Source organism: Prinia subflava, chromosome 5 (assembly GCF_021018805.1).
Source record: "Prinia subflava isolate CZ2003 ecotype Zambia chromosome 5, Cam_Psub_1.2, whole genome shotgun sequence".
Lineage (NCBI taxonomy): Eukaryota > Metazoa > Chordata > Aves > Passeriformes > Cisticolidae > Prinia > Prinia subflava.
In genome coordinates, this window is record NC_086251.1 from 27863053 (window position 1) to 27875800 (window position 12748).

The 12748-nt window shown below is 42.3% G+C and overlaps 1 protein-coding gene across 14 annotated transcripts in view; it reads left to right on the forward strand.

Moving 5' to 3' along the window:
- NUMB (NUMB endocytic adaptor protein) overlaps positions 1-11852 on the forward strand; it is a 92638-nt gene extending 80786 nt beyond the window's left edge. For 6 of the 14 annotated variants that reach the window (XM_063398641.1, XM_063398647.1, XM_063398648.1 and 3 more), the window contains 6 exons: positions 1764-1904; positions 3355-3556; positions 5713-6015; positions 7786-7935; positions 8772-8915; positions 9916-11852. In XM_063398641.1, the coding sequence (XP_063254711.1) occupies positions 1764-1904; positions 3355-3556; positions 5713-6015; positions 7786-7935; positions 8772-8915; positions 9916-10628 (1653 nt within the window). In that variant the 3' untranslated portion in view covers positions 10629-11852. The remainder of the gene's footprint in view (positions 1-1763; positions 1905-3354; positions 3557-5712; positions 6016-7785; positions 7936-8771; positions 8916-9915) is intronic. The other 8 variants (XM_063398650.1, XM_063398652.1, XM_063398653.1 and 5 more) reach the window with 4 other exon arrangements.
- Positions 11853-12748: the final 896 nt, after the last annotated feature.

Below are 12748 nucleotides of genomic sequence, written 5' to 3' on the forward strand. Positions count from 1 at the left end.
GAAGATTGAAGTGTGTCGTTTAGTTTAATAATTTCTTGTTTTGTAAATGTATGTACACCTGCTAATTTTTTTCCCGGTTAATTCCACACTACTCTCAAGACACATTTTGCAAAATGTGGCAGGTCTAGCACAAGCTTGGAATATTTTTGTTGCATTTACTGCAATAAGCATTGGTTTTCCTGATAAGTTCTACTGGTGAACTTGAAGAGTCCCTGAACTTTGTTCTGCACCACTGCAAAAGGTTGCCATAGTAATGCATAGGCAAACCCACATGTATATATAAATCAATATCATTCTCAGTGCATCCAAATCCTGGAATGGATCTGAATGAACAAGAGCTTCCAAAAATGCAATAAAGAGGGTAAATTAAATAGGGAGATTGTAGCTTCAGACTCAGACTAAATAGTAACTGCATATATCAAATTTAATAATCTTCAGTAGCAAAGATGTTGGTCTGAAGTGGAAAACTAATGTATTTGTGGCATGATTCTAGATTTTTTTACAGTTTTTTTGTTGTGAAATTACAATTTTTTATTATGAATTAGCACATGGTGTACTACTAAGGCTCATGTGTCCAAGTAAAAGCAAATGATTCTTGGGTTCATGTAGATGTAGACAACTAGAAAGAAGAGCTTTAGGCTTACCATGAGTGCACTAGAATTTTTAAAGATGGCATGGCTGTGAGAACAGTTTTATCTCTTGTTGGTCTCAAATAGTTTATTTTATGTTCATATCAATTGACACTTACTTTTGTCAACCTAAAAGATGATTCCTCCAAGCCAACACTGACAGGCATAGGTAATTCATATCCCTGTGGAGTGCAACTGCCTGTCAAATATCTGCTTGTGGTTAGACTTCTCCAGGGCTGCTGCAGTGGTATGGCTTGTCAGAGCTAAAGTTGCTATCTCTCAAGAATTCATTTTCTAATACAAACATACTGCTGTGAATGAATTCAGTCTACTGATTGCCTCATGTAAAAGTAATAATGCATGTCTTATTTTTAGAAGTGTTGCTGCATATTTGTAATATTTTCAAATTGAATTTTAATAAGTTGTGCAGACTCTGGAGGTAATTAAAAGTATAGGATTTAAAAAGAAAATAAACTATTGCCTCCTGGTGGTTGAATACATCAGCAGAGGTGCCAAGTATTAGCCACCAACCAAATGAAATAACTTGGAAAAAATATTTTAATACTAATTTTTAATGAGGATAGCATAATCTTAAACTGCACTATCTATTTTAGAAACACTTCTCCCATTTATGGGATTAAATAGGGAGTGTTTGGGTGCTCCTCTCTTGCATCCCTGCTTAGCTGACTGGGAGATGAGTTTTGCTGTTTGTGTAGCAGCTGCAGGACCTTTTCACACTTGCAGACCTCTCTCAAAAGTTTCAGTGTTGTGTTTTAACCACAGTAAAGGCTTTCTGGTTGCAGGACTAGGGAGCTGCTGTAAAAATCAAATAACCTGTGCCTCCATAGTCTAGAGGAGAGGATACAGGAATTCACTGGGTCCCAAAATTCTTAAGCGGTGCCTTGGCTCACCTCTCCCAAAGATGGGTGGTGGAGAATGTCACCTTTTCTTTTTGTTTTGTACTGGGAACAGATTCTGAATGACAACTGATGACAGATAGTTACAGCCACATCAGGTTATCCCCTTTTTAGTATAACTCGTTTTAGTGCAGTTACTCCTGACAATGACTTGTTCAATTGTTTGGCCATATTTCCTCACATTGCTTTTGTTGTGGGGGGCGGGTTTTCCCTCTAGGATCTTATAGTTGATCAGACAATAGAGAAGGTTTCTTTCTGCGCACCAGACAGGAACTTTGACCGGGCCTTCTCCTACATCTGCCGAGATGGCACAACGCGGCGTTGGATCTGCCACTGCTTTATGGCTGTGAAGGACACGGTGAGTGAATATGGTGTGTGGCCAGCTCTCCCGGCTCTTGGCTAGAAGTAAAGGGCAGAAAAACTGAGTACCTGGAATAGTGCAGTATGTTTTGACTCCAGCTGAGATATTAGTTAGTCCTTGTAAATTATTTTAATTCTAGTTCCCTGTATCTGAAATATTTGCCATTGCTTTGTGATGTTGTTTTATGGAGAAATGCTGCTCAGCCTGTGTTGTAAAAGGAGTGCAGTAGCCTCAGATAATCTCCAGCAGAAGGGAACTACTCTTCTAAGAATAGACAAAAAGTTTTCTCATCTGAAAATGTTTACAGCCAAAAACTGAAACAGTAATGACAGTTTTTCCAGGGTAAAATCATAGTGAGTAAATACAGACTGGTTATGAATGCAGCATCTTGTATGTGAGTGTTATCTTGAATGAAAAGTCATCTGAATGTTAAGAGATGGAGCTAAACTGAATTAAATTAGCATTCTATTTGCTTCTGAGTGACAAAAATGTTTTGAGTAGGTTTAAAATCAGTTTCTTGCTGTGTAGACTTAGGTAAGTTATTTAACTCTCTGATCTGACCTTTTCTTCTCTCTGCTATTTGTTGAATCCTGGCTGCATTATACAAAGTGCTTGAAACCTCATGCAAATTCACTGTGTGAACTCCCCAGAGCTGCATGTTCAGAGCAATGGTGCTTGATAATTTATCATTTTTCTTTAAACAATGAAGTCAGAAATTCCCAGTAAAACTTACATTAGAGCTGGAACATTTCTGTTTTCCTCTGTGAATAACAGGTCAATTCACTTACTGATTATGATCGATGAGTTGAGCTACTGGTAGCAGTAGTGCCTCTGATTCAGCTGTAGCAGCTGGGTTGCTGGACTTCCTCCGACTTGAATTTCCCTTTTACAGTTATTGGATAGTGGGTTTTTTTGACCTGGTGAATAATGGAAGTGCTTTTCATTAGGCACTCCTAAATCCAGCTTCTGCATTTGGACAGGACTATTAAGAGGCTCGAGCAGTCACCACTGTACTTTTAACTTTCACAGGTGCACACAAGGGTGGGAGTCTCCCTGAGCCCTCTGTAAACTCTCTCCAAGGACAGCACTTCCATGTGCTTTAGGACTTACACCTCAAGATGGGTTCATGAGAGTTTCTTTGTGCATAGATGTATCTAGAGGCAGGGGATCAGCGCAGGCACGTTATGGCACTGGCATCTTAGTAGCAGTTGAACTAAACACATCTTCCAACAATCTCATTCATTCCTGGGTGGCCCTCTTGAACGTGGCTTGTGCATTAGTAGCTGGGAGTCTTTATGTACCAGGTTTTAGACTGAAATACAATTGAAATAGTTTTCTTTAATGGCTTAATCAGATTCATCTTGTGAAGGCAGGTTATCAGTTTGTGATGCTGGAAGCACATATGTGTTTCTGTTCAGTCACTGTGATGCAATGTTGTCTTGTGCAGGGGGAAAGGTTGAGTCACGCCGTGGGCTGTGCATTTGCAGCATGCCTGGAGCGAAAGCAGAAGCGAGAGAAGGAGTGTGGAGTGACTGCCACCTTTGATGCCAGCAGAACCACATTCACCAGAGAAGGGTCATTCAGGGTCACTACAGCTACTGAACAAGCAGAGAGAGAGGAAATTATGAGACAGATGCCGGATGCTAAAGGTACGGGATGCAATTTAAACAATCATCTGCAGCGAGCAGAACCAGCACTGAGGCTGCCACGAGGATTGAATCTTAATGTCCCTACAGCGTTCCCTCTCAAACCTTGCTATGTTCCAATCATATTCCCAGACTCTTGTCAGGTCACAAGATGAAAAATTCACTCAGCATTTTCCCACGTCTTCTAGAAAAGGTGCAAGTGGCTTCATATGTGAAAGCTGCTTCTGCTCTGTTTAATCAGGCTGCTTTATGGCAGAGAACACCATAGGTACCATACTAAAAGGTCTTATTAGAAATTTGTTTAAAAATACAGCAAGCTTGCCAGACACAAAGTAATCATTTATGTAGTCTAATGCTTCTGGTAAATGAACCGTAAATTTTGTGCATTTTTCTTAGAAAATATTGTATTTTTATTTTGATTTTTAAGGCAGGTTACAGAGTGTATGTATAGAGCTATACTGAATGAGGGAAGAATAGATCAATCACAGAGTGCTTTCCAAAAATAAATCCAGAATAACCACTCTGTCCCCATAAAACACACAGGTGTTTGACTATTAATTACATTCAAAATTAGTGACTGACTGATTTGAGAGGAGATAACGTGTTCTGAAATCAAGTGAAAGTAGAACTTCTTACTCAAGTTTTATTACAAAGCCTGGAGTTCTACAGCTAACAAAAAAAACGTATTATAAATACTGTTCATAACCTGCTTCACAGTGAATTCAGACTTTTGTTTCAGAGGATTCCACAGCAAGTTTTATGCTGCCCTGTGATTGCAAAACTTAAATCTTTGTTTTCATCATCCATCTGCCTGTTTCCATACGTTAGGTTAGAATGTGCTAAATGAAGCTTAAACACAAGGCCTTTGTTACTTGAGGGCATGAGTCAAAGTCTTGACTCAGTGAAGGTGTGTGAAATCCTTTCCAAGAAAGACTGATTAGAAAAGTTTCACTTGAACGAGCAGCTGCAACTCTGAAGCTGATGGGTACTGAAGCTTGCAAGACAACATAATTAGTTCCTCCTACCATTCCAGCTCCTCAGAAATCTCTAATCTGACTCCTCTCTTGACCAGATTTTTAGTTATTCTGCTGATGTGTCAAAAAAGAAGTCATTGCTTTTTCTAAAATATTTGGAAAACAGTGTAGGTAAAATGGGAGTTCATATCAGGATAGAGAGATTTCCTTTTGTCCCTTTGTGTTGATGAGCTGTGTGTGTTGCCCCCAAAGCCAATTCATTTATGAGTCAGAAAGAGCTTTCCTAGAGGTGGAAAAATGTCTTCATTGCAATTCCACTCATAAGTGTCATGATTTAAACAAAACTTGATCCTACATTTCTGCCATTAGGCCTGTCTGACAGGAGCATTGTGGTGCTATGCAAAGCCCTACAAAATGAAGCAGCTGACTTTAAGTTAGAGGAGCTCCCCTGCAACTAACTCATGATTGGGTAATAACATGAGAGCTAAATTCAGTACAGAAGTGACACAGGAACTCCTTGCAGATGTGTCTGGTGTTAGCAAGGCCTGTCAGCTCAGAGGCTGGATCTGCCTTGCGGCACGTTTCCCTCTACCTGTAATGTATTTCCTGGAGGAGCTGGGAGCTGCAGCCCAACCTGTCAAGTGCTGCTGCTACCTTTGGCCTGCTAAAGCTTGTGCAGTGTGTTTGGCTGCTGCTGCTGATTCTGCAGGGTGGGAGGGTGGCTTTTAAAAGGTGATCCTGGAGCTGTGTTCTGTTCCCTGCTGCTGCTAAGCTGTGCTGCCCAAAGTCACATAATACAGTTGGTAGTAATATTTTGTCCATGGTTCTGTGTGAGGCACAGTGAAGGTCTCAAATACACAATACAATTTCCAGTCTTAACCATAAATGAATTGCAAGCATTTCTAGAGCTGGGATCTCAGGAAGAGCTAGAAAGAACACATATGTAAGGCCATCCTTTCTAGGAAGTGGCTTGCCTTAGAAAGCTGTGGGGCTTGGGTGTGTGTCAGGTGACGTGGTGAATACAATGAAGGTATACAGAAATTGTGCTTCTGCTATTAGAAGCTCATTTGCAAGAGTACTAGTTATGCAAATTCCTGCAATTTCTCTTTTCAAAACAAATGAGTACAGGTAGGCAGCTGAACAGTACTTTGCTTTACTCCTCTAACCTCAGCCTGTTTCCTCCAGCAGTTGAAACAGAAGTGAAAACAGTAGCACCAGGTGCTGCACCAAACAATACTGCCCCCTCTTCTGGCTCACCAACCTCTCCTACTGCTGAAGTTGCTGCCTCTCTGGATAAAGAAATGAGCAACCCCCACGCCATCCCACGGCGGCACGCCCCTATAGAACAGCTTGCCAGGCAAGGCTCTTTCAGGGGCTTCCCCGCCCTTAGCCAAAAGATGTCTCCTTTTAAACGCCAGTTGTCCTTGCGAATAAATGAGCTGCCTTCAACGGTGCAAAGGAAGACTGATTTCCCCATGAAAAACTCAGGTAAAACCAAATGGTTGCAGTGAAACATTGCCTTAAATTGTCTCTTCCTCCTTTCTTTCTCTGTGGTTTCAAGTAACTCCTTATTTTCTAGTAAATTCTTCTTCCTGCCTCATGTGGATCATTTGTCATGAACAAACATCACCATGTCAGAAAATTTCTGCTTTGGGAAAAGGCAAGAATTTCAAATGTGGGGTTCACATGCGGAAGACAGTTCTAATTGCTATCTGAAGTACTGGATCACAGCTTGAAGTGTTCCAGGAATGGGTGTTGGTGAATTAGTAGGTTTTGGCTCTTTCCTGAGTCACTGAACCAGTTCTTCCACTTACTGTCAGGGCATCCTGAGACACAAATCCCTTCAAGGCCTTAACCACTTGTCTTGGGATCATGTGATGCTCTTCTGCAGTCTGTCCTTCTGCCTGTCTGAATTCTTTTTGAGAGCAATGAAATTGCTTTTCATGTTGCACTATGAGAACCTACCTGTTTAGGTGGTACAGCTGGCTGTATCAGTATTACGTGGTACAGTTTCCACATGATGCTAGTGGGGTTTTCTAAGTGTCATCCCAGCATAAACTCCTGGGGTGCTCATTAGCTTGCATAATGTCCCTGAGTTCCCTTAGCTAGGTGTTATCCTTCAGGCCAGCTGTACTCTCACTTGGCAACAGAGCTGGTTTTAGGGTTCCGAGCTTTGAAGTAAAAATTACTGTGGCAAAGGCAAACCCAACAAAAATACTTAGTCTGACTTCTTTCATAACTCTTGTTTAGTGACCTGTGCTTTAAGACCAGCACTGAGCCAATCAGTTTTACAGTAATAGTGCACTGCTGAGTAGTGAGAGTCACTGAGCACACCACAATCTCAACTTCTCACGATTCAGAACATTTCTGATGCATGTTCCCATATATGCCACTGCCAGTGCTGCTTACTGTCCCACTGCATGCACTGTATTGGAATCTCCCTCAAAGAATCAATTTTTGGGCATGCCTCCCCCTGAATTTTAGATCTGGTGCATGTTGTGTGCAGACATTTTATGTTTCTTACACTATTTTGTGCTTGATTATGCCTGCTCATGTCAGTTCTGTGCAGTGACGGACTGATTATCGGTACTTCTGGAAAACACTGCCATCAGTAATAATGAGAACATCTGGTTAGCTGGCAGCTTCACTCCAGATGTTACATTATCCACATGATACTGGTGCTTCATTTAAAACTGAGCATCCATTTTATCTGAGCATTCAGCTTTTGCTTTTAGGATTCGAGCACAGGAACTGGGCATTTCAGCCACCACTGAACTGGATCAACACTAACTCCAGACTGAACTTGCCGCTGTGCATTGCTGTCAGTACATTTAAAGTTCATCTAGTTACTGTACAAGGATGCTGCTGGAACACTTAATTCTATCATAAGTATTTTCATTTCACAGAATGCCAAATCTTAGAGCCAAAACCTTGAGAAGTTTAGCACTTTAATACTGAAAGATTTAGATCTCTACTTAAACTGTAGAAAACTCTTTATTTTCTGATACGAGCATTCTTTAAATCTGAAACAGTGTTCTCCTTGCCCTCTTGACTTAATCACAAAATACATTAATGTGGTGTTCTATTTCAGGCCAGATCTTCAACACTAATGTAAAAAAAAAAAGCTGTCATGCAAATCATTAGCAAGAACATGTAGGACATGAGGGAACTAATTATATTTCAGTTTCACATTGGTAGTTGTAAATTGTTTCTGTATCCTTTAAACTTTCAATGTAATGAATTCTGTTTACATTTTAGTCCCAGAGGTAGAAGGGGAAACAGACAGCATTAGTGCCCTGTGCTCTCAGATCACCAGTGCTTTCAGCACACCATCAGAAGATCCTTTCTCTTCGGCCCCCATGACAAAACCAGTGACAGTAGTTGCACCACAGTCTCCTGCCTTTCAAGGTTTGTGATTTCTTTGGGTGCTGGATGAGGCTTGAATGCACATAATGTTGCTTTCCAGTAACACATGGTCTTAATTTCTTGTGCAAGTCATGTTACCAGTATTTTGGGTGAATGCATCCTGCTTTGTTCATCTTGTCTGTTTAATTTTTCTGTGGTTTTGTTGTTAACAAGAAGTTCATGCACCTACCACACGATAGTTACCTGTAAAAGGAACTGGCTTTGAGGTAATGGCTGTTTTATCATTCTGCCTCCTGAACTGCCTAGGAGTGTGTCATAGGAACCAAATCTTGCAAGGGAAGGGATTTTATGCCACCACGATTACTGGTTTTTACACAAATTCTTAGATAAGGTGTGGAAAAATGCCAGTATAGAACTCATAGCAGCCATTTGTATTCATTTCACTGCTATGGCTTTTATAGAAGTTGTGTGAAAAAAGAACCTCCCCATGTTAAATGTAGTTATTGTTACTTTGTATCTACAAAGTGCTCTTCTTTTGAATCTGAAATTAACTGTACAATAACTACTGGTGAGCCGTATCTCTTCCTTATAGAAACAACAAATTTAACTTCAGTCAGTCATCTGAACTCAAGGCCTCCTAAAGGATATTAAAATCCACCATCCCATGATTCTCTTCTCAACAAGTGTTGGCTTGGTGAAATGAAATTTCCTGCCTTTATTGACTGTCAGTCCAGTTTGGCTAATTACACAAACTCCTGTCATGTGGAAGTGTCTAAAGGTGTTGTATGTTGATAGGGATGACCTGGCCCACTAATACTCCAGTCACGTGCATGCCTTGCATGAATTAATCGCACTGATGTTGTCTGCTCCCATTTTAGTTAATGGCACTGCCTCTGCCTTCTGTGTGCTTGCTGCTAAACCATCCCAAGCTGCTGTAGTGTCCACAGCTATGCCAGTTCGTGAAACCAATCCTTGGGCTCATGCTCCTGCTGCTAGTACTGGAGCTGCAGCCGTGGTTGCTGGTAAGATTGGAAGTAGATCCGGTGCATTGCTATAAGAACTTGGATCAAAAGCATAATTGAGCCCCTGAGACAATTGTCAGTGCCACTTAATGGCAAGTGGAAGGAACAGGAACAAAAGGCGGAAGTAGTAGTGTTTTGCACGAGTGGATGGAGAGAAGCGATGAACTTGCTGGTTCTAGGTCTATAACCTGGACTGATTCTTATTTTGGCAGCATTTTATAAAATCAGGGCTTAAAAAGGAAGTAATGAAGTTGTATGTGAGTTTGTGTGTATAAAGTGGAAAGAATCTCTGTGTACCCAAAATAATTTTTGTGTGTTTGTTTCACTAACATACATAAGGAGGGATGAAGTTGGTTGCTTAAAGGCTTAGAGGTTCATTTCTTCTGTTTAGTAAGTTTAGTCTGTCCCTCCAGGCCTTGTCTGCACTGTGTAAGGTGAAATGGCTGTCACCCATGTGGGCACATGTGCTAGAAGGCTGCAATCTGAGTTACTTCATTTCATGGTGTAAGTGCCACTCCACGAGAGAAACTTTGCTAGTGAAATAGTAGGTTCTGCTTGGCCTTGTAAGAGTACCAGACTCTGCCTTTGAAACAGTTTCTGAGACCTTTGTGCTCCAAGTCCACCAGTTCTGAGCTGTGCATTCAGAATTATACTCCCCAGTTACGGGGGATTGGTGATTACGGACTGGATCATTGCCATCAGGTTATGAGTGCAGGCAGCAGCTTTCCTGCACACCCTAAAGTCTTAGATGTCTGCTATGAAGAAAAAATCCCATAAACCTGCACTTTAGTGAAGAAGCTCTTACCTACCTCATCTTGACGAATGTCTTCCTAGAACAGAACAGTACAGTGGATGCATAAAGATGCTTCCAATGGTGGAAGCATCTTTCAGTCATGGCGGGAGGAGGTCTGTGTGTTCTTGTGTACACCCTCCAGTCTTTCTAACCAATAAAGGATGAGGAAAGGAAATATTAGTGACTTGCCCGTGCTTTCCTTCCCAGGCACCGAATGGAGCAGCACCTCCTCAGGTGCAGCCTCACCAAGTCTCTTCCAAGGAAACCACAGACGTACTCCCTCAGAGGCAGACCGCTGGTTGGAAGAGGTCTCAAAGACTGTCAGAGCCCAGCAGCAGCCAACCTCAGCCCCAGCCCCACAGCCACTGCTCCAGCCTCCTCCAGCAGCTCCAGCCTCCCAGTCAGCAGCACCAGCCTTCCCAGTCAGCACCTTCATTGCGCCTCAGCCTGTGCCGGTGGGCGTGGTACCGCCCATGCAGCCGGCGTTTATTCCGGCTCAGCCCTATGCCGTAGCAAACGGGATGACCTATGCAGCCCCGAGCGTCCCCGTGGTTGGGATCACACCTTCCCAGATGGTGGCCAACGTCTTTGGTACCGCCAGCCACGCTCCGGCGGCCCACCCGCATCAGTCGCCCAGCCTGGCGAAGCAGCAGCCGGCGCCTCAGTACGACGGCAGCAGCGGCAGCGCCACCGCCAGCCCCTTCTTCCACCCGCCCGCGCAGCACAACGGCTCGGCCGCCTTCAACGGCGTGGAGGGCGGCAAGTGGGCCGAGGACAAGCATTCGCAGCCCGCGCCGCAGGTCGACCCCTTCGAGGCGCAGTGGGCAGCTCTGGAGGGCAAGGCCAAGCAGCGCACCAACCCCTCCCCCACCAACCCCTTCTCCAGCGACCTACAGAAAACATTCGAGATCGAACTTTAAGCGGCCCTGGGGGGCGGATAAATTGTACATTAGGATAGAGGGATAAAGGGAGCAGAGGGGACTGTTTCTGATCAGTTTGCTTTGATAATCCCAAAGGTCCCTTCCAACAAAAATGGGTTAGAAAGAGGGAGCAATTACGGGAGGATGGAAACGCGCAGAGAATTTAACATGCAGTTCTTACAAGAAATCCTGGAGCCACCCCGGTCTGCGTTCCCTCCTCTCTTGGAAAGCTGGAAGTCAAATGGAGCAAAGAAAAGCACCCAGTCCCAAAGCCTGTTCTGCAGAAACATCAATCATCTCACAGAAAGGAAGGCAGATGTTTGTACCTGTGTCCTCCGGATGCCCTGCAAGCCCTGGATGTTCCCCCTCAGGGAAAAATTGGGTAGGGTGGGGGGTGGATATGGGTGGGATGTTGTCACCTTAGCAACAGCTAGGTTTGTGGAAAAAGTTGAGCTTCCATTTTGAGTAACAAAGTGAATATTATATGTAAAGAATAAAGTAAAGCCAAAATCTTTATTTTTATGCATTTAGAATATTTTAAATAGTTGGATATTAAAAGCTGTATGAGTTGTAAGTAATCTTGCCAAAGGTTAAAAAACAAGGGGGTTGGATGTAAGAAATTGTACATAAGATTGATTTATCGCTGATTCTTATAGTAAGTAATATTGGGGGGGTTGAAAAAGGGGCTCTAGCTTGTTCTTGTATCTGTTCATTGTAAGTAGCATATTGCAACAACAATCACAACCAATAAGTCATTATATCGTAGTTTTAAATAAAATTAAAGAACAGTATTGCCATGGTTTGAAAACCATGGGGAGAATTTACTGTTTTTTGTTGGAATCAATCTACATATTCTATATAGTATGGATTTTTTTCCTTTCATATATTGCTGCAGTTTCTTTGTCTTAATCTATTGGTTCTAACACTACTGTGACAACTTACTGTCATCATATCTACATCCCAGGGCTGCCTGGGAGACCATTTTATGTTTGTCTGTCAATAGTTCGTAGAGGTTTTTAACTTTGGTTTTATTTTTTCCCACTGATTTGTGAAACCTTGTGGTTAAGGCTGCAGCTGGTCCAGGTTCTGCCTCTAGTGACTTGTGAAAACCATCTCATTTTAACTTTACTTTTAAACTTTGGCCTTACAAGCAAATGTAAGTTATATATATTTGTACTGATGATTTATAATCTGCTTTAACAGAAATAAATGTTGGTGGTAGAAGCACTGTCTGTGAGAGACTTATATCCCACCCTAATCCAGTATCAGCATTTGCCCTTCTGGGTATCTTCTGTCTTGTAAGGTGAATGTGGATGAGCACTGCTTGCCAACCTAGCAGCTTAAGAATAACAACACCTCTCATTTTCTACAACCTGTTAGGGCACATGGAACTTTAAAACTGAATTTCAAAATATCCCTGTGACGCATAAACACTTAAAGCTCTAAAATGGAGGCCTTTACTGAAAACATCCGATTCTGGGTTTGCATGGCTATATTTTCTAGCACTGAATATTTACAGAGAGACAAGGACGAGGAAAGTTAACATTCAGTAATGGCAAAAAGGAAAACTCTTTCTTTCCTCGACTATTGAAAAGAGCCCTATGAGATGATGATGTATTTTCACCTCTTTTCTGTTCTTCCAGTGAGCTGATATCTGCCCTGTTAGTGGACTGGTTCTTACTGCATTCTTACGGCACCACGTCAGTTTAGACACAAGGAAAAGTCAGACTCCGTGACCTGAAGGGGAAGAAATGCTCCCTTTGTTGGCCCTCAGATCTGAGCTTGCCAGCAGTTTCCATTCCACTGTACCAGGCAAGTGCAGTGGGTCTTACAATGACAGTGCAGAAAACTACAGCTTTTGACATTACAGATTCTTACCTGTGTTCAGTACAGTATGAATAGTAATGCAAACACTCCCTGTGGGGTTCGAGTTGGTGTCAATGCCTTTTTCAGCTTTCAAAAAGCAAACAAGTATTTATAGACATTTATGGTAGGAAAGAAAGCAGTTAGTTATGTCTCTTTCACAGTAAGGGCCCTGAGATCAAGCTGAAAATAGCCCAGTAAAGATACACCTTCTCCTGCCCTGGAGATAAGCACTTCCTACAACCCACTGTTGAGGG